At 39.0% G+C, this 21,230-nt stretch overlaps 1 protein-coding gene across 1 annotated transcript; it reads right to left on the bottom strand.

Annotated features, from left to right (window-relative positions):
* Window positions 1-195: 195 nt before the first annotated feature.
* col28a1b (collagen, type XXVIII, alpha 1b) lies at window positions 196-20,394 on the bottom strand. Its single transcript, XM_074683900.1, has 34 exons — window positions 20,253-20,394; window positions 18,070-18,635; window positions 15,646-15,666; window positions 13,939-13,998; window positions 13,797-13,850; window positions 13,677-13,721; window positions 13,567-13,593; window positions 13,418-13,462; window positions 13,294-13,338; window positions 12,515-12,568; window positions 10,332-10,400; window positions 10,140-10,208; window positions 9,703-9,771; window positions 9,508-9,576; window positions 9,006-9,074; window positions 8,788-8,856; window positions 8,189-8,257; window positions 8,004-8,075; window positions 7,831-7,899; window positions 7,610-7,681; window positions 6,447-6,515; window positions 6,283-6,351; window positions 6,137-6,205; window positions 5,969-6,037; window positions 5,787-5,855; window positions 5,596-5,664; window positions 4,935-5,003; window positions 4,297-4,377; window positions 4,172-4,207; window positions 4,002-4,038; window positions 3,352-3,906; window positions 1,756-1,940; window positions 1,399-1,678; window positions 196-368 (listed from the first exon to the last, which is right to left on the bottom strand). The coding sequence occupies exons 1-34, from the start codon at window positions 20,392-20,394 to the stop codon at window positions 196-198; spliced, it is 3,585 nt and encodes a 1,194-aa protein (XP_074540001.1).
* Between the last annotated feature and the right edge of the window lie 836 nt (window positions 20,395-21,230).

The raw sequence follows: 21,230 nt of genomic DNA, 5'->3' as shown, positions 1-21,230 counted from the left end.
TGTCAGTAACATCACATCATACAGAATCAGAATCATGTTTCTCTGCATCAGCTTTCCTTGTTTGACACAAATAGTACAGAAGTCCATCCATCTTTGTCTATCCTTTTCTAAAACACTAAGACATGTTGTTGAAGTGAAGTCACAGAAAAAATACTTCACTATTACGGATGTGTGTGTGACCACAGGTTTGAGGTGTTAGGCTCTGACACAGGTTTCTCTGCAGCTCTTCTCTGTCTCAAACTGGTTGCTGTTTCCGAGGCAACCTCCGAACCAGAACTGGGCGCAGGAGTTAGCCACGGCATCGTAGTACCACTTCACAACGTAGTCCCGGCAAGGACCTGGATCCAGGGTGTGGCCACAGCGCTCTGCTTGAGACGAGGAGAAACAGGTTGTGTCAAAGTTAAAGCCTAAAAAAGTGACCGAACACCTACTCTTAGTTTTCAGAACATGTTCAAAATGGGATAAGGAAGAAGTGATTAAATTTTGGAGGTGATCTGGATAACCGTCTGGATCCAGGATTTTTTAACAGGTTTCTTTATCATTGTGAGATAGGGCCGTTTTCACCATGTGTGTATAACTCCACCATAAATGGTTGGATTGCTTTGCAAAACAATACAAGACAAGGTCAACATCATTTCTGACAGATGTAAAAGTATGATCCAGATCCTGGCAATATTCTGGATACTAAGATCCTGAATATGAAATTTGTACAGGGTCATCTTCATTTTCAACACTGTCAGGTAACAAATTATTGTACAAACCTCCAACTAACACCAAATTGTAGCAGACAGTCTGCTGAAAGGGAGTATAACATTAAAGTAGGACTAAAGTGTTGTGTGTCAAGATGAATTACTCCTCTATTTTGTAGAGGTGTGGAAAAAATATTGATACGGCAACATATCAAGATACTTTGACCCGTGAAAAAATATTGATATTTTAACCCTTGATATCAATGTTTTTGTAAAAACAAAAGTTCATACTTGAGCTGAGTTGGAACTACAATATGTCTTCTGCACTTCCACTGCAGTAAATAGTGCCAGAGGGCTACTCCACTGTAAGTTGCCGATAATCTTAAAGTTTATTCAAAATATTTTATTCCTGAACTTGATGATATGTGTTTTGATGCAGTAAACATTAATGTTTGTCTATTCTAGGATCAGTTTGTTTAAAATCATCTTAAGTTTAACTTTTACGGTGTGGTAGACTGATAAAATAATAATCATAGCCATGTTTACGTAATATTAGATTTTTTTATGAGTAGCATTGGTTACACGAGGTGACATTAATCGGTTTGATTAATGGATAGTTTCAGTGATACCGTGATATTATCGTATTGAGACCTAAGTATAGTAATGTGTATTGTTCTGTGAGGTTTATTTTTGACTCCTCAGCAGTTACCTGATTTGAGGGGGTCAGATGGCTCTACCGGAGGACTCGGAGCCGTAGGAGGGGGTGTCTTTGCCTCAGGTGGGACTTTCAGAGTCGGACCAGCAGGCCCAATAGCCCCTGTCATTATCTTCTTGTGGTTTGGTTCCTTCATGTCAAACTGTGGTCCAAACTCTGTCACAGGTCTGAACGGCTCCCAGTCAAAAAACGGCAACCTCTGAGTCACTGAAACAGATCTGTCCTCAGTCTTTGGTCTCTGTGGAGCGATGGGCTGCGGTGCTGGAGGGCCGGGCTGTAACAGAGAAGAGAATCAGAGGTTTAACCTTTGTGTGTTGATACAAATATTAGGTATTTTTTTGTCTTCCTCACCCCTGTGTGAAGTCTCCTGAAGTCTCCTGTGAAGGCGGGGGTGTCTGTGTCCGTCCTGTATGGTGGTTCTCGAACATTACTAGAGGCCTCTGGGATTCCTGGGGGAAGTCTGGAGCTGGGGACAGAGCTGAACAGACGTCTTTCTCCGTCCTCACAGATATGGTTCAGGAGTTTCTTTTCCAGAGCTGCAAGATCAGATGACCAGTATGGTAACATTTATTTACCATAAAATTCTGTGTCTTTAACCTGATTTAGTCCCAGACTATTTGAAATCTTGTAGACCTAATTCTGTCTCCTACACTGTAAACCCAAAAGTTCGAATTACTCCATCGGATGAAAACTTAAAATTTGTTAGTAAGTTCAATTTACTAAAATGTTTGAGTGTTTAGTGTTGAAACTGATTATTGCCTAGAAGATTTCACTTTTGTCACGGTTTAAGTTAGCACAACTTAAAATCTTTTCTCAGACAGTGTTTTGTAACTGTGAGTGAGGAGGGGACACAGTCAAAATGAGGCCCTGCTGTACTTCAAAACATGTGAGGGTGGCACAGGTCGTCTGTGTCCCACATGGCATGGACTGTTTGTCTGTGCTTTTCATGGCATGAACCAGCTGTCTGTGTCCAAAAAAAACCTTTTACACATTTTGAAATTGTCCAAAATAGCATGATAGCCTGGTAAAACAATTCATATATTAATCATTAGGCACACTGCATAAGTCAATAGGTACAAGACTCTGTGCCATGGAGCACAGACCGCCAGTCAGTGCTGTGGGGCTCAGACAACCTATGCCCCTTGATGAACAATACTTCACTGTAGAGCAGGGTCTCATATCTACTGCCTTTCCTCCTCACTCACGGTTACTGAAGTTGGGAAATTAGAGCTGATTTTTGTTGTTCTCTAACCACGAGTGAGGAGGGAACAGTGTAGATGTGAGAACCAGCTGTACATTAAAATGTTATTGAATTTAGTTGTTCAGATCTGCTTCAAATTTCTATTAATCTTTGAGTCAGCATAACTTAACTTTTTTGAGGCCACAAGTTTTTTTTCTGAGTAAGGTTAACTTATTATGTTTTTCAGTGATATGCAACATTTGATTAAATTAATTAATATTTTAAATTAAAACAAATAGCATCAGGTTTATTTGATCAAAGACCTTCAGTAGAATAATTTTCCATAGTAGTTGTAACAACTTAAGGTGTTGAGTTAAATTATCTTAAGTTTCATTTTTCATTACTTCATTTTTTTTTTAAGGTAACCAGTTTACGAACATTTTTCAAGTAAACTCAACTTATCTGGGTTTACAGTGTAAGAGGAAGCAAAACCTGAAGTCATGAAGGGTTATATCTGTTTAAGTTGGAACACTGTTGATGGGATCAGATATTCCCTTTTGACTAATGTTGCTCTCTATTTTACGTCTTATTTTCTGCTCATTTTCCAGAGCCTAGGTCCCTGATATTTCCCTCTAATCATTCCCATTTTACCAAAACACAAACAACTTTAAAAGTCAGTGTTGTAAAGGGAAGAGTTAATTTCCTTCCAAAATATATAGAAATAAGTATCTGAAAATGTTCTTTCTTCATTTACCCTTTCCGCTCACCTGGGAGTGTTCTGAATTCTTCCACCAGGTACACGTGCTCGCTGTCGGGGTCAGAGGCCATCAGGTTGAGCTCCTTCCTGAACTCTTCAAACAGAGGATCGCTCTGGTTCACCACCCCGATCACAAACATCTCCACGTTACTCGCCTTAGCCTCTGACACGGCGCTCTCCAGACTCACTGCGTCTCTTTTATCCGCCTGCCCGTCTGTGATGATGATGGCCACCTTCCTCACACCTGGCCTCGCTGCCTTGAACACCTGGTTGGCCTGTTGGATGGCGCTGCCCGTGAACGTACCCTCTCCCAGGTATGTCATTGAACGCACCGCAGACTTGACGTCATCCCGGCTCGCTTCCTGTCTGAGGCTGACCACCACTAAGTTGATGTGGCTGTAGAGGACCACGCCCACCCGTGTGGTGTCCCGGCTGACTGAGGCGCGGTCGATCAGAGAGTTCACAAAGTCTTTGATCACGTTGAAGTTGTCGGGGCCGACGCTCTCTGAGCTGTCGATCACAAAAACTAACTCCAAGGGCGTTTGACGGCAGGTCACTCCACAACCTGAAAAAACAGAGAGAAACGGAAACAGGAAGTTTAAACAAAGAGAATAAAAAATCTAATTTAATGTACCAAATCATAAACTTCAGATCACTTACTACAAATGGATCTCACTATTTTGATTATTTCTTCTCTCTGTGAAGGAAAATAAAACAATGAGCTTGTTTGATTCATATGAAGTTTGGAGATCATGTGTAACACCTTCTTTAAAGGTGTTTAACAGAATTTAAACCTCAGTACCCCAGGGTAAGTTATGCACTTTACTTACTGTGAGTCCAGGCTCTCCCTTTTGACCCACTCTACCCTGTGATTTAAGGAAATTCATTATCATTCACAGGCTGCTGTGAGAGTATCTTAAGGCACTTGAATCACTCTGAAAACAAAATCCAGTACCGTAGGTCCATTGGCCCCTGACTCTCCATGTTCCCCTCTTTCTCCTTTGATGCCTTTTTCACCCCTGAACCCTCGGTCCCCCTGAAAGAGCACAGAAACCACCATCCATCAGCCTAAAAGCCACCTTACACAGTCTCTATAGCTCTGTTTACAGATGTTTTCGTCTTTGATTTTTTTGAACCGACCCCATATTTCACATCACTTTGTTTTACAACACTGCATAAAACTGAAATCTTAACAGTGATTTTGTCCTATTTTCAGTAGAAACTGTCTTTTTGACTTGACTTGATATGAGCCACATTCACCAGATCAGTCCAGTAAAAATGTCTTGTTTCAAGTTACTTAAAGCCTAAAATGATGTCTGAATTGCTTGTTACAAGTCAAAAAATAATCTGCCAGTGGAACAAGAGAAAGGTTTCAAGTAAATTTTTGAGCAAGTTTTTCTTGTTCCATTGGCAGATTATTTTTTACTTGTTACAAGAAATTTAGACCTCATTTTTGGCTTTAAATAACTTGAAACAAGACATTTTTTGGACTGATAAGTGGCTCATGTCAATTGTGACGAGACAATTTTTACTTAAAATAAGACAAAAACACTTGATGAGATTTCATTTTTTACAGTGTATTTTTTTTTTTACCTTGTCCCCCTGCAGTCCTTGTCCAGGAGGACCTCTGGGGCCTGAGATCCCCTGAAACCCAGGCTCCCCCTGAAATCAGATTAGAAAACTGAGTGACTAAAAAGCCCAATGAGTTTATACAATAGAATTATAGGAAAGAAAGACGGCTGTGACAAACTGTATTTGATTGTTGAATACTTTTGATTATACGATTATAGATGGATGACTCCTAGGGCTGGCCAGGCATTTTTCATCTTTAACCTCCAACTTCTTATCTCATTTCATGTTATTTAATATAATGTCATCTTATCTTATCAAATCAGACTACTTCCTCTCTTATGTTGCATCATCTCATCACATCTATCTCGCATAACAACTTATTTCACCAAATCAGATTGGGCCATAATGAGATGAAATCTCATGTTCTCACATCTCATCAAATAAACCATCTCATATAAATCCACAAGTCGAATTCAAAAGTGCAGTTTATTGCATTTATTTGATGTCTAAGAATTGGGTTAGATTATTAATATGGACTAATGAAAGTGAAAATAATGTGATTAAAACTATTGAAATTCACGGATTAATTGTAATCCTCTCATATATTCAACAGTCTTGTAATATCCTGGATCTCATCTCAAACTAACTTTCAGAATCTGTAACTGACAGCAGACATTGGTACCTTTGGTCCCTGGATGCCCTCTCCAGGTAACCCCATTGGACCAGGTGGGCCCATTTTACCAACTGAACCCTGGAAAAAAAAGGAGAACTGCATGTCTTTCTGAATACTAACATGATTGAAAGGCATTCATGGGCCCATAAATAAATAAAGCAAAACAAGCAACCTAGCAAACAAAAATCTGAAAACATTACCTTTGGACCAATCAGGCCAATCCCTGGTGGCCCAGCAGGTCCAGCTGGTCCAGGCAAGCCTCGATCTCCCTAGATAAAAAATGATTACACACGTCTGTCAGTGGTTTCATATGAAACAGATAAAAATAGAGCAAACAACCAATATTATTTTATGACACTGGTCCTGTTTTGTGGACTTTTACCTTTGGTCCAGGCAAACCGACTCCATCAGCTCCAGTTTCTCCTGGCACACCAGGGGGTCCAGGAACTCCCTGAGACACAGTAAGAAATTAAAACACAGAATCAGCTGAATTTGGATAATATGAAGTCTGAATGTGATGGAGGAGGTTACCGTGTAGACTGATACTCACAGGTGGACCAGAGTAACCTTCACCTTTCAGTCCAGGTGGCCCAGCTGGTCCAGGTGACCCTCTGTCTCCCTACAAACCAAAACACGTCTTTAAATCAGGACTTTTTATGAACAGCACTGTGAAGAGTACACCTCAGCTGAACACACCTTAGGTCCAGATAAACCAGTTCCTGGCTCTCCCATGGCTCCGGGTGCACCCCGTGGACCTGGTTCTCCCTAAAAACAAACATCAGAATAAAGAAAAACACCATTCAATAAAGTTATGCTAATTATTTATTTGTTTCTTTTATCTTTGCATCATACGATCTCACTTTAGCTCCAGCCATGCCCCTTCCTGGAGGTCCAGCTACTCCTGGTGGCCCCATGAGCCCCAGTTCCCCCTGCAGGAAGAGACACTTTGACTGAGAAGGAAACCAGGCATGCGTCTACATTTATATTCATATCATAAAATAATTTTAATGCATAAAAAATGAAATACTTCAATAGCAATAGATAAAAAAGGGACAGAATAGTTATAAAAGTTGCCAGAATTTCTAAAACAGCCTTTTACACGTCTTGGTTGATTTTCAATAACATGTTGAATGAACATTTAAACTGATGCAATTTTTCACACGTAGTGTATTTTAATTATTATTATTATTTTTTTTAATTTAATGTGATATTTATTATTATTATTATTATTATTATTATTATTATTATTATTATTATTATTATTATTATTATTATTATTTTTATTATTATTATTATTATTATTATTATTATTATTATTATTATTATTATTATTATTTATGTTTATTTATTATTTATTTTCATTTATTTAGCTCCCATAAGTAGTTTTTGACAAGTTCTTAAACTGACTGAAATTAAGAATGAAGCCTTTCTTTGGCTTAAAATGGCGAATGATGCCATAAATAATAAAACTGAATCTTTCTTTTACAATTTTTGCACCTGCTACTGCAATTACGGGGGTAGGTCTCAAATGAGGTGTTGGATAGAAAAAAGCTCTTGCTTACATTTCTTGCAGAAAATATTACTTTGAGTGTTTAAAGAAAGGAGAGTGACATTTTTACTATAAAAAAAAAATTAAAAATTAAAGAAAATCATATATAATTTCATATAATTATCAACAAAAAAAGAGTAACACTTTTGTCCACTGGGGGGCGCCAAAATCAACACAAACAGAAATTTCCTCACATTAGCTTTTCTTGCTTTTTTCAGCCAGGCTTATTGTTTAAAATGATAAATAATTATACAAGAATGTGTTATTTTTGGGAGGGCTTTCAGTGAGAAATGATCAAATATGGTCACAACCATCTGCACATGGGACGCCTACTCTACTACCTGAGCTTAACTGCACCAAGAGGAAGTAGTTACCTAATCTAAAGTCATGCAAAGCTGTACTCTAATGATGTGCGCACAAATCTAATGGTACAACATTTTTATGTCGTTTTTTTTTCTGTCAACATACACATACCTTTGGCCCCATTGGCCCGACAGGACCAACAGCACCTGGTGGGCCTCTAGTCCCTCTGTCCCCTCTGTCCCCCTGCAGAGAAATACAAAACTGAATCGATATTCCTCTGAATGATACTCAGCATCATCAACATGATTCTGGGTTAAGCATTTAAACCGAAACTGAACCTGCAAACTATTCATTTTCATATATATACATCATCTGAGACAAGCTTCCTTTACCTTTCCTCCAGGCACACCTTTACCGGGAGCACCGTCAGGTCCTCTGGGTCCAGGTAATCCGATGTCACCCTGCAGTTATTGAGAGGCAGTCAGTAAAGCAGCAGACAGGTAAGGAGTGTGAAGAAGAGGTTCAGAAAGAGGGGGAAAAGGCTTGTTTTATGTCATGAAGTTACTTTTTGTCCAGGGGCCCCGTCCTCTCCTGGCTGACCTGGTATTCCTATTAACCCCTCGGACCCTGGATCACCCTGAGGGAGAAGGAAAAGGAGCAAGAGCATCAGCAGGATGCAGACTGATGGACAGGTGAGACTGCAACAATCACTTTAACATGTTTGAACATATTTCTTTGTGATATACTTACTTTGGGTCCTGGCTGCCCCAGTCCTCTCTGTCCTGGCAGTCCAGGCTCACCTGGAGGTCCCTGGTTTCCCTGAAAATAACAGTATGTGCTTTAAACATGTGACTTAACTGTGATTCATATAACGTTTACTTTGCTGATTATTTAAATTTTCTAAAAGTAGTTGAAACTGCCTGTTTTTATGTCTCACAAGCCACAGGGAGGTCTGAATTACTCATTCGTCAACATAAAGGGCAAAATCCAACGACTCTGACTTTAGTTTTTGTGTGTATGAAAACTACGAGCAGGAAATCTATACAGCTGAGATGCAAATATTTGATGTTTTGCTTAAAAAAATCAGAGACACAAATAGAAATGTTAGATTATTTGGATTAAATATTCATCCCTGGCAGCCTGTGAGCTGCCTTGGTGACTGATAGGGAGGCAGATTAAAACTAGCATTTGATTGGCAGCTCAGCATTTTTTATCCGAAGTGTTTGTCTGATAAAATATGCAAAACGGTTTTGGATGTAATCAGACAGAGGATCATCTGTCTGTCAATCACAATTACCATCCCAGTGTCTGAGACAACAATAGATTACAGGCGCCACCCTTCTTTTTACCTTCTGTCCAGTTATTCCAGTTCCTGGAGCTCCTCTGGGACCTGCAGGCCCAACTGGACCCAGATCCCCCTGTGAGGTGGATCAGGAAGCAAACTCACAGTGAGGAGGGAGGTAAAAGAGCTTCTTAAGCAATAATGCTCTTCTGACTCAAGAAAAGGAAAATGAGTTCATATTTCTTCAAGAATTAGAAATCTGACATTAATTCATGCCACATTCACCTTTTCTCCTTGAAATCCTAAACCGGGGGAACCAATTGGACCTGGAATCCCAGGTGGTCCAAGATTGCCCTTTGGGGAGACAGACACAGGTTAAGGTTACATTACAAACCACGATTTTTCACACCCAAGAGTTAAATTTTATAATTTGTGGGATTAAAAGTTCCTCTATGTGCTGAGTAAAATGTCAGAAAGCTAAAACTGGGTCTGTTTATCTGAGCCTAAGAAAACTGGATTTTTAAGAGACACATGGTTGTGAGGTGAAATTTTGTCATGATCTTTTAGAGAATGCTAACACAGCTTTAGATTTAACTCGCAAAAAGTTTATGAAAGAGCAAAAATGAGCTAAACTTTAAATATCAACATTTTCAAAACTGGAACTAGGGAAGTCCTATAACTCCAGAAACGTCATGTGCGGTGTGAGGCAAATATGTTCCTAATCCAACTTAAGAGTTGATTCTTTTCACTGTGGGAGATATATATGAAGAAATTCAACTCTATGCACCTTGTCACCTTTGACCCCGACACCAGGAGGGCCACGATTTCCCCTTGGACCCTCATATCCTCGATCCCCCTGAAACAAAAGCAGAAAGTGTGGCACGATAAACAAACTTTGAATTTACTTACAAAAGTTTCATGAGATCATAAAGATCGTGTTAACAAACCCACTTCATGACACAGGATTACAAATATGACCCACCTTTGGCCCTGGAAACCCCTCACCAGGTGGTCCAGGGTTTCCTTGTGCCCCGGGTTGTCCAGGAGGACCCTGGAGCAAACACAGAGAAGGACATATTGGACATACTGATCTACGAATGTCAAGCAATGCTGAATATACAGCTGTAATGAGGTACTTAGAAAGAAGAGAGTCCACTGAACTGGCAAAAGGTGAAATATTGGTACTCTAGGGGGCAGCAAAATGCTTCTAACTTCATTCCCAAGAATCCTTCGCAGAGATGTGGGTGAAATCAGCAGAGAGCATGAACCCCCCTTCCCCCACCTTAGCAACCCATGAATTTACCTGACAAGGTCAAATATACCTCTTCATTTCTCTTACATACTGCAGCAAGTTTCTAATAATGCTTCAGAATAATAATTCATCACACCAGTATCCTATTTCTCTATTTTCATACTCACTGGAAGTCCTGGTTCTCCAATCCCAGAAGGACCTGTTGGACCAGGTCTTCCCTGAATACCCTTTTCACCCTGTGAGCATCAAGAGCAGCAGTCAGCACATTTATCATGCATCTCTAAAATCTCATACCTAAAAATAATACTGTCTCTATTCTATCTAAGAAATACATCAGGAGTTAGGTACTATGGACCTACCTTGCCCCCTGGGAATCCAATGCCAATGTCCCCTGGTGGTCCAGGGACTCCAATAGGCCCTCTGTCTCCCTTTGGTGAGTAAAACAAGTTCATGTCACTTAAACAAAGTCTAATGTCTGCGAATATATTTATGCACATTATGCAAATCATTTATTTCCAACATTATACTACGGTGGCTGGTTATTGTTTTCTTTTTTGCCTTCAGCTATGCTAAATATAGCTTTAAAGCTAACGCTAGTGATTCATAAAGCAGAATATAATTCACAACTTTTCTGTGTGGATAACTTAACTCTTTTAACTTCTGTTGTGGCTGTACTTCTACTGTGTTGTGGCTTTCCCATCTGTGTCATAGCTTTTGCATTCGAGTTTTTGCACTTGCCCTTGTGTAGTGGCTTTTGCAAATCGTCTGTCACCCACCGGCCACCATATTACACAGTAATGTGTTTATTCAGGAAGTCATTGTATCCCTTTGTCAACTTCTTAATGCCCTGAACACATCATTTTTTTGTACATTTTCAAACCTACATTAACTAACGCTCTGCATGTATGCAGATGATGCTGCTCTTAAGTTTTTTTCTCTAAATGTAAAACACAATGTATCTATGAATGAACATCTAAAACACTGCAACCTCAAATAAGAACGAAACACAGCCCAACTTTTGTGCATCCAGAATCTCATGAGTAACTGCTGTAAAATCTTAGTGATACTAAGCCCAATTTTTTTTCACATATAGATAAAGAGCAGTACTTTATTTCTGCTATAAAGCTTTCTCTTGATACCTATCTGCACTTTTCCTCTTTGTGTAATAAACCACTTTATATTTCCTCTGAATAAAGACATCTTTGTTAAAAAGCTGCTGCACATTTGTTGGCTGGTGGAGGAAGCTGCATCCTGTTATAGCCATGGGCACACATTTTAAAGGTCATTTTATCGCTGCCCCCGCTTTCAGACACTGTGCACAGGATCTGCACTGCGAAAAATGAAATCTTAAAAAGTGTTTTAGTCTTATTTTCAGTAAAAATTGTCTTTTTAGACTTAATATGAGCCACATTCACTTGACCATTCCAAAAAAGTGTCTTGTTTCAAGTTATTTAAAGACAAAAATGCAGTCTAAATTGCTTGTAATGAGTAAAAAAATCTGCCAGTGGGTTGAGAAAAATGTACTTGTATTAAGACTTCATTCAAATCTTGACAAGCACATTTCTCTCACCCCAGTGGCAGATTTTTTTAATTGTTACAAGCAATTCAAACCTCATTTTTGTCTTTAAATAACTTGAAATAAGACACTTTTCTGGACTGGACAGGTAAATGTGGCTCATTTTAAGTCTAAAAAGACATTTTTCCCTGAAATAAGACAAAAACACTGAGTAAGATTTCAGTTTTTTGCAGTGAACTTCCCATAAAGGAAGAAAGAAGATCAGTTTCTCACCTGTCTTAGGTTTTACCCAATTAACCCTGACTGAATAAATGCATGCATGAAAATGTAATTAAAACCCCAAACTTAAAAAGCTTACTTACTTTCACACAACTTAAAAGACGATGGATGAAAAGTTGAAGCTCAATTTTTTTGTTTCAGAAAATAGATTCGTACTTTGAATTTAATACCAGGGTATTCTTTCAACTTTTGTAGAAAAAAAGATTTTTCTTTGGATTCTCTTAAATATTTTCCTGATATTTTGTACTTGCTAATGCTCACGCAGTTGCTCAGAAAGTAGTTTACTGCTTTCCTTCTTTCCTTCCAAGTGGTTTAATTTTGCTTAACAAATTTTTTTTTCAGCTTATATTCTTTTTTTTTTGCTAACGTCAGATTCAAAAAAAGCATGCTTTCTTCATAAACCATTAATATTATTAAGTTATAGAATTTCATATTTTTTCTTTGTAAAATTTTCAGTTAAACAAAGGTTTTTACTGATCTTGAAATTATCAAAAGCTTTTTTTAGAAGATATTTTGCAAAGTGCCCAGACATTTTTTGTTAAATTTGGGGTTGTAAAATTAACTTAAAAAATTAGAAAAAAATCATTAAAAATTGGAAAACTTTCTCAAAGGACTTGTAAAAATCAGGAATCCTCAAATATAGTTGCATGTTGTGACCTTGGACAGCATTTTTCAGAGCAGAAACTAATTAAAGAGGGACAAATTCCCCTAGATTATAATTTGTTTTGTGATATTGCAGAAACTTACTTTAGATCCTGCTGGGCCCTCAGCACCCATGTCTCCTGGTGGTCCTGATGCACCCTAAAAAAACAAAGTTCAAAACTTACAAAGTCTTTAACACAACGCATGAATGTGCATTAGTCTCATTCACTTCAAGCTAAACCCAATCTATTTTGCAAGTTAAACAACTGAGATGATTTTCTGTATGGAACAAAAAAAGTTCCAACAAAAGCAGCTCAGAAATGTTCACCCATGAGCCCCCCCCCGCGTCGTATGACCAAACTCCAGGTCAAGACCCACCCATCACCACTCAATGCACAGTACAACAGGATTAAAACCAACATTCATGGCTTTCATGTCCTCCAACTCTCATGCCAAGCTAAAAAAAATAACAAGGTTATACTGACACTGTGCCAGTAGCACAGAGGAGGAAGAGTAGAGCAGGGCTGCACTAATCCCACCTCACAAAGTCTGTTCCTGCAAAAGAATAATATCCTGCAAGCCTGGATTCCCTGCTTTGGACAGCCACATGAGTATCAGGATTACCCATAATCCAATATTCACATTCCATTAGTGCAGAGATGAATAAGAGACAAATTCCACTTCCATTTTTCATATTAGAGAGTGAACCAACTGTTGTGATGTCTGTGTATCAATACCAACAACAAGCAGTCAACTTTATCAATAACTAGCAACAAAAGTTTCTTCAGAACTGTCACGTAAATCATCGATTAATTCACCAATATATATAAAATTTTATCAATGGAATTCCAACAAGATTACACTTATCTGACTCTGTGCCGTACCAGTTGTCCCTTTGGTCCACGCGGGCCTGGAGGTCCCTCAGGTCCCTGCATTATAACACTTAATTCATTATGAGGATAAAGTTCATGGCATTAGTTGAATTAGTGAAGTTGATGATGCTCATACAGTGTCACCCTTTTCTCCAGGAGTGCCACAGTCTCCTCGCTCCCCCTAAAAAAGATGAAAAAAAGAAACAAAAAAAAAACTGCTTAGTTCACATGCTAATAATGAATAACAGAGGTTTTTTGCATGCCACTGATGTGTTTAATACTTACCTTGTAACCCTTATAACCTGGACGTCCCTGTAAAAAGAGAAACAGTTTTTCAGTCTTCTTTTTATCTGATAATATGGTCCTGATGAGGAGGGTTAGAAGATATATTTTACCTCTGGACCTTCACTTCCAGGTCGACCATTTAAGCCAGGCTCCCCCTTTATGAAAAGAAACCACATTACAATGATCTGCACAAATTCATACACTACATTCACGATTATGATTTGACTTACCCGAGCGCCTTTTTGACCAGGTGCCCCCCTGAAGCCTGTGTCTCCTTTTCTACCCTAAAAGTTTCATTACTTTAATGTTACACACTTAAAGTCAAGGTGTTTCTGTGTATGTTTTGAAAAGAGTTTCATATAAAGAACTCACTGGACTTCCTGGTGGACCCCGCTCTCCTCTTTCACACAAACACACCTGAGCCTGAGGACACTACAGGACAAAAATACAAAGTTAAAGCTTTACACCATAGTCAGTGAGAGGAGACCCTGATTTGGCTAAAAGTTAGAGTTAGGTGGAAGAAAAGGGCTAGCAAATATTAAGCTAATAGCTTTTTTTGGGACTCAAACAGTAGCAGATTGCTAATTATAGTTAGCCAAATCCTTTAGCACATTCTTGTTTTGTGTTTGATAAGTCACTAAACAATCAAATGTCATCACCTTTGCTAGTCCCCCAGAATTATTACTCAGTTGATCCAATTATTTATAGTTTTGTGACCATAGGCCTGAAATGCTGTTGTGGTTAAGCTGTAATGCAGCCACCAGCAAGGGCTGTCGCTCTGATTAATGGCTAATGCTACATAAAAATGTAAATGCTTTAACACCCTGCTAGTGTGTTTTGGTGGTGTTTGGATCTGGAAAACATGTTTTAAAGGGACAGTGAGGATTTCTAAAGTGATCTTGAAAAATTCTCCCTTCTAGATATATGCCTGCCTACTTTTAGCTCCCTGATTGGGTTGACCAGGACCAGATTGATTTACAGCATATCTAGGTCTGACGACCTAGACCATGCCAGGTGACTAAATTTAGTAGTGAGAAGAAATAAAACACAGAGATCTGTGTTTTTCTCTGCTGAAAATGATTTCTAAGATTTATTTTGTAGTGATGGTGGAGACTGGAGCCTACCTGTCCGACAGAAAAAGGACAGAAGAACAGAAGAAAGCTAAACCGGAGAGTGATAGAGCACGAGCTGAAGGCTAACACAGGGGCTAAACTGTTAGTGCTAATGTTTACTCCAACCCACAGTCAGCAGTTATTCTACAGTGGTCTGTTCAAACTTGAGAGTCTATCAATAAAATGAAGAGTGAGGTTACGTTAGCTTTGATTGGTAGATGACTGGCAGGACATAGCTAACCAAGATTTACAAACGTTACACATTATGGACATGTCTTAGAGTGCCAGGCTGTCAGCTGCATTAAATATAAACGGTTACTAGACTACTTACAAACTGACAGTGTTTACTTGTTGTCACATTAGCCTACAGATAAGTCTGAGCACCGGGCTGACGATGTTTGCTAGATGTCGTGTTTCAAACCGTATTAACGACTGTGTTTGTACAAAAAGATCCTCCTCACACCATCTTTAAATTCTCTTTAGGCTGTGTCTGGTAAAACTAGCACATATTCACTCAACCAGAGTAATGTGAAACCAGCGGGTATGTGGACGTTAACATGCGCAAGGAATTGAAAGCTGGCGATGCTAGCTCTGCTAATGTTAGCCTCACTCCAAAAAGCAACTCAGCTTTGTTTACCCACAGATATAAGCTGGGTAAACTAAATTATACACAATTTTACATATTCTGACGATGTCTTCCTTTTAGACTAGTTGACTATTTAGAATTTCAGCTGCTATCTAAACAACAAGGAATTAGTTTGTCATTTAACTTAGCCTAAATGGAACCATAACTTACAAAAAGCACACAAAAAGGACTAAAACTCATTTAAATAAAATATTGTAGAAGGTAAGAACACAATATCTCGCATAAGGTCTGTATGTCTAAGTCACTTTAACTGACCCATCACTCCAGCACTTTAAATGAAGACTATGATTTCATTAAATGTATTAAAGAAGTGAGACTTACCCCCTCAGCTGCAACTGCACTCTGTTGATAGAGCATGAGAAAAAATATCAAAAGTGTCAGTTTAGGTACAGGTTCATAATCACAACTCAAACTCAAAAGTTGATTTTATTGGACGTGATAAATCTAGATTTTCTATTTTATGCTTTTGTCCCCTTTTCTGCGAGGGAAACAGATGTGAATGAATAAGATCACACATTTTTGGAAAGCAGAACAAGCGCTGCCACTCTCTCAGACAGGCTTTGACCCTGACATTTCTGTGAGCATGTGGAAAATGCAAAGCAGGCAGGAAAACCCCTCAATAAGACACAACTCTGTAACTGAAGTGTGAACCCGCTGCGAGGACAGAAAGTGCAGAATAAGAGGCAGAACATAAACACTCTGGAGAAGAAGTTAAACGCAGCTGAGATTGCACAGGCTGCTGGATGTGCAGTAGATCATTTGTTCCTGTCATTCAAAAAGAGGAGAGGAGGACATGAAATCAGTTGTCTATCTGTGGTGTTCAGTTGTGATTAAAGGTTTCAGACTCTGGGGCATCACTGGCACATAGTTGATAATCACTGAAGCATCTTCTTGCTGACAGTCTGCCACAGCGGCTGCTGCTATTATCTGGGAAGTTGCGCATTTGTAGGCTGACCTAGATCTTTTCACTTCATGTTTGGATAGCTTTAATTCAGATCTGGCTCAGTGTTTTCATTGTTGGGGTGCTGATCCTCCTAATATAAAGCTGTGTCCACCTGAGAACCCTAATTATGTTTGCTATTCACAAATATATTGTTCTTTGTATCATTTTCAATAATTCTTTAAAGAGAAAGAGAGATAATAGATATGGAAGAAAAAGCTGTTTGGTATCCGCAGAGAAGATCTGGCAAAATTACTCATCCCACAAATTAATGTTCTTTATAAAAGCCTCTAACACAAAATGCCTTTCTGATTAGAGGAGTTTGTTTTTGTTGTACTGTTGGAACAAAAGCTAGCCTACATGTCTTAAAGATCCTGTGGTAGACTTTTATCACGTGTCGATCTTGGCGCCTCCTGTGGACAAAGTGGACCTTGCATCTCTTTGCTAATCTCATTTTACCTGTGAACATATCTTTTATTTTTCATCCCATTTTTTTCGCCTTTTAAAGAAATAACCTGGGGATAAAAGCGATATACTAATTTTACGACACAATACAACACGATACGATACATGATACGTTGCACGATATGATGCACGATACAATACACGATATTCAACTCACGATATTCAACTCACGATATGGTATGTATATCACACTACTCAGCCATCGATAAGATTTGATTGGATATTATTTGATGTACTTGCATCATTTTCCGAAAGATTTCGGAGGGACAGTGTGCTTTTGGTGACATCTTGTGACTGTTCCATCGACTTGTATTGATGTAATTGAACTGAAAAGGTACTTCTTTGGTGTGAAGATGGTGTCAAACACAAAAGGGTGAGGGTGGGGCAGCATGCAGAATGCCGTGTGGAACAAGGGGGATTTGAATGAGACTAAGGCTGTTTTTCAAACCGCCTACTACACTCGCAGTGCATACTGTTTTGGCTGATATTCAGTATTTAGCAAAACTTGCAAAATCTGCAGGATACTAAAAATTCCTGGATGTCTTACTGATCCAGGAAAATTTCTCAGTATGCCACGGACCAGTCTACTTGGCATACTGTTACCCACAATGCACGGCACTAACTCCGTTTGTCTATGCAGGTGGCAGGTTTTGGTGAATTACTGCCATCTACTGGAATAAGTCGGCAATACAACTACAATACAACAACACCAACGTCAGACAGTCCGAGAGATAGAAGTGAAGTGATGAGAAAGAAACACCCGTAAATCTTGTCACTTCCAGTTGTAGAAGAGGTGTTAACTTCTACAAATTCATTAAGGCCCATATTAACCACTGATTCACTTTTTGAAACCATACATGGATTATATCGAAGTGTTTTTTCCACCAGCTGTAAAAAGTAAAAATCCCTTTCAGATTTATTTTTAGTAAACGAAATAACTTTTGGTTTAAGATTAGAAATCAAGTATGATGATTCTGTGTGATATGATAAACAAAATAACCAAATGCCAAGATCTGCCCATACATTGTTTTGTATATTTATACTGAAGGCAAAAAAAACCCAACATCATCTGTAGCTCCACTTTCCGAGACTGGAAACCAGAGTAGTATACTACAAAACAGACCCAACAGAACAGTCATGCTGCATACTACAAGCAAACGCAGTGGGTAGTACGTAGTGCCTACTACATACTACATTCACTTAAAGTATGTAGGCGGTTTTGAAAACAGCCTATATGTATTGATACTTGCAGCTGAAAAATCGATACTTTCTGTTGAGAGAAAATATTGATATATGTTGCAGAATCGATAAAATAGCCCAGCCCGAGAGGCCGCACTCACCATCTCTTTGAGCAGCTTCTCCTCCAGCTGAGGGTTGAGAAGACTTTGGACAAACTGCTGTGCTGGCGTGCTTGCCACAGCCCGTAGCTTGGCATTATTCTGGCTCTGCTGAGCGATGTCTGACAAACCCACAGCAAAGAACTTTATACCGTGACCTTTGGCCTCTGCTGCTGCTGAAATCACATCAGGGTTACGGGGATGGTCCACCCCATCCGTCATCAACACAGCTACCCTGACGCTGTCTGGCGGCGTCTCCTGCACCAGCAGCTGTGAAGCATTGGTGATGGCGTAGGTGGTGTAGGTGCCATGGCCGATGTAGCTCATGGTGCTGACTCGGCTGTGAAACGAGTCCAGGTCTTTCCAGTCTGAGAATCTGTGCTCCATGGACACAGAGCTGCTGTACTGAAGAGCAGCCATTCGCACCTTCAGAGTCCAGCCGGCGACCTGCTGCATGGCGAGGCGGGTGCTGAAGCTCAACACGAAGGCCTTCTGCTTCTCAAACAGGAAGATTGTTGCACTTTCTGAGCTGTCAAGGATGAAAGCTACCTCTAGGGAACATGTCAGACCTGCAAAGGGAAGAAAAAGTCAGGCAATGATTCACAAGTCTGCAGGAGAAGAACAGTATGTCTAGGAAAGGTTGCAACTGCACGGTCTGCAAAGAGAATGTTTGGTATTAGTTTGCCATCATCAATATATAGACCTCTAATATTTGAAATTTCATACCATTTTCTGTCACTATCAGTTGATCAAACGCAAATAATCTGTAACAACTACACAGAGAGACTGGGGATTATCATGCCAGAAAAATACAAACAAGTACAAACCCTGCAATACATGACCTCTACCCTTCAGATCTCCATTAAAATACTGTTTTGCCTCATTTATTTTATCACAGTTAATAATTTATTTTACTAATATACAAAAGAGGAAGATTTTTTGGTTATGGTTTCGAATAATGTCTAATACCACAATAAAACAGAGAAGACACTGTTAAGGTTTTCATATAACTTGGGGAGTACATCTTACTTCCCTGTCCCACCACTTTGTGCTTGAGTATTTCAAATAAGTTATTTTTCTCTTTTATTTGGGCAGATTAACTGATAGTTTTAGTTTCGGAACAGTAAAAAACAAGATTTAAAGTCAAAGTATTCTTTAAACTTGTTAGTAGAACATGTTATCTATTTTTTTACATGTGTAGTTTGCATTTCTGTTAGTTTCCTTGTATTTTAGACAACATTTCTACCATTTTTGAACAACTGAAGAATCAGTCCCATTAAATTGTCAAATGGTGAAACGACAAAAGTATGACAAGTATGAAATAATTTACCTCCCTGATGAAATAAGTTATTTTGTTACGAAATATCATCATTATACTAAGCAAGTCAGTGTGCTAGACACCATTGTGTTCTTTCTATTTTGGCTCAGTTGGTGTAAAATTGTTTAAATTTCATTTTTTACAGTGTAGTTAACTGCTAAAATCATATTCAATGTAACTTTTTTTTTTGGCACAATATCAGATTTTTGGATGAAAAAAATGAGATACCGCAATTGAAATTTATCAGTTTTACCAAGTTACCACATCTTTTACCCTGTTATTTAACTAGAATTTCATCAAAGAAATGCTTTATTAAACTCTGATACGTACTTTTTTGTCCCATCACACATGCCACCAACATAAACTAGTCTATGAATAGTATTTTATTTTATTTATATCAATGATAAATAGCAAAAACTTTGGTGAACTTGTTAACCTAACCTAAGTGTGCACACGAATGAACTTGTTCTTTATTATGTACAGCTATGAGTATGGGGATATTCTATAAAAGCATGATTATTTACGTGAACATGAATCTGTATGATTTGAGTGGTTTTCCATGTTCTTTACTCCCTCCCTTTTTCTCCCCCTTTTAAGACTCAGAGGCTTAAACATCTTTGTTTTTCTTTGTATCTGAGTCCATTTTTGTTACTCTGTTAATGAAAAGCTTCCCTGAGCATAAAGCCAGTAAAGAAAAGAGACACTCCTGTTTGAATCGGTTGCTATTTTCACTGTTCTCATACAAAACTTGATCTGTGTTTGTTGTTACTTGAGGAAAATCTGTTCTTCCCACCTGGAGACACCCACAGCAGTCTCAAAGGCCTGACTTTCAGCACCAACATGCGGATACCTCATATAAAAGAGTTACCGTTTCCTCCGTCGTCATGCAGCCTGTAGCTGTTGCTGCGTCCTGTGTTTCTTCTCTGGCCTGTGGCCTCGCGTGTGAGAGCCAACAGCAGAAGGCAGAGTGCCACTCCTTTCCTCAGGTTTCCCCCCAGCAACATCTCCATCCTAGCAGAAAAAAAACAGTAAAAACTTGTAACAGGGGGGTTTGACTACAGTTCATGCAAAGCAGAAAATGTCCTGCCAATTCTATAAGATTCACTTGTTTTATGTGTTCAAAACAGGCCTCCTGCTGTAAAAACCACACCCAAACAGGGAGCTGTGAAGCTGCAGTTTCTGACAGTGACATCAAGAGGCTACCTTAATGTATGAAAATGTTCTGTTGCTGAAAATGTGCTGTATCCCTCCAATATTACAGTGCCAAAATAAGTAAATATATGTAAAACCTGAATAATCTGTGCAAATCCTAATTAGTGTGACAAATTTCAAACCCTGCATTCTTAATAATGTATAATATAATCCACAACATATACAGTCAACAAGCTCCACTAGATGTAAAGATTTTCATGCTCTATGCTGCAAAGTCACCCATGATGAACTGGTCAAACTATAGCATGCACAATAAAGTTGTTAATGAAACTGTCCCACAACACTCAAAGTAATAAAAAACGAAGAGTGCATACTGAATAAGTCATGCAAAGTGGAAAAATAAATGAATATTTTACCTAGAATCTCATTTGGCTGCAGCCGGTGCTCTTGTTCCAGTCAGCTGCGGCTTTTTGGAGGGCATTTCTGCTCGGAATCTGCTCCTATACCGGGCAGAGATAAACTGAGGACCATGAGATCATGGGTTGATGCGCTGTGTGTGTAGCCGGGGGCTCTGGGGCCGCTCCAACATTTCAACGCGGGTCCTGCTCAGGGATTCATGAATGACCGAGGGGGAAGCTTTATTTTCCTAACTCTCCCGCTCTCTGACACAATGAAGCTAGACCATTATTAACAT

The sequence above is a fragment of the Halichoeres trimaculatus genome, unplaced genomic scaffold, assembly GCF_033239565.1.
Source record: "Halichoeres trimaculatus isolate MK-OKI-2021-1 unplaced genomic scaffold, fHalTri1.1 fHalTri1_scaffold_12, whole genome shotgun sequence".
Taxonomy (NCBI): domain Eukaryota; kingdom Metazoa; phylum Chordata; class Actinopteri; order Labriformes; family Labridae; genus Halichoeres; species Halichoeres trimaculatus.
This window is presented reverse-complemented; position numbering and strand designations above follow the sequence as displayed.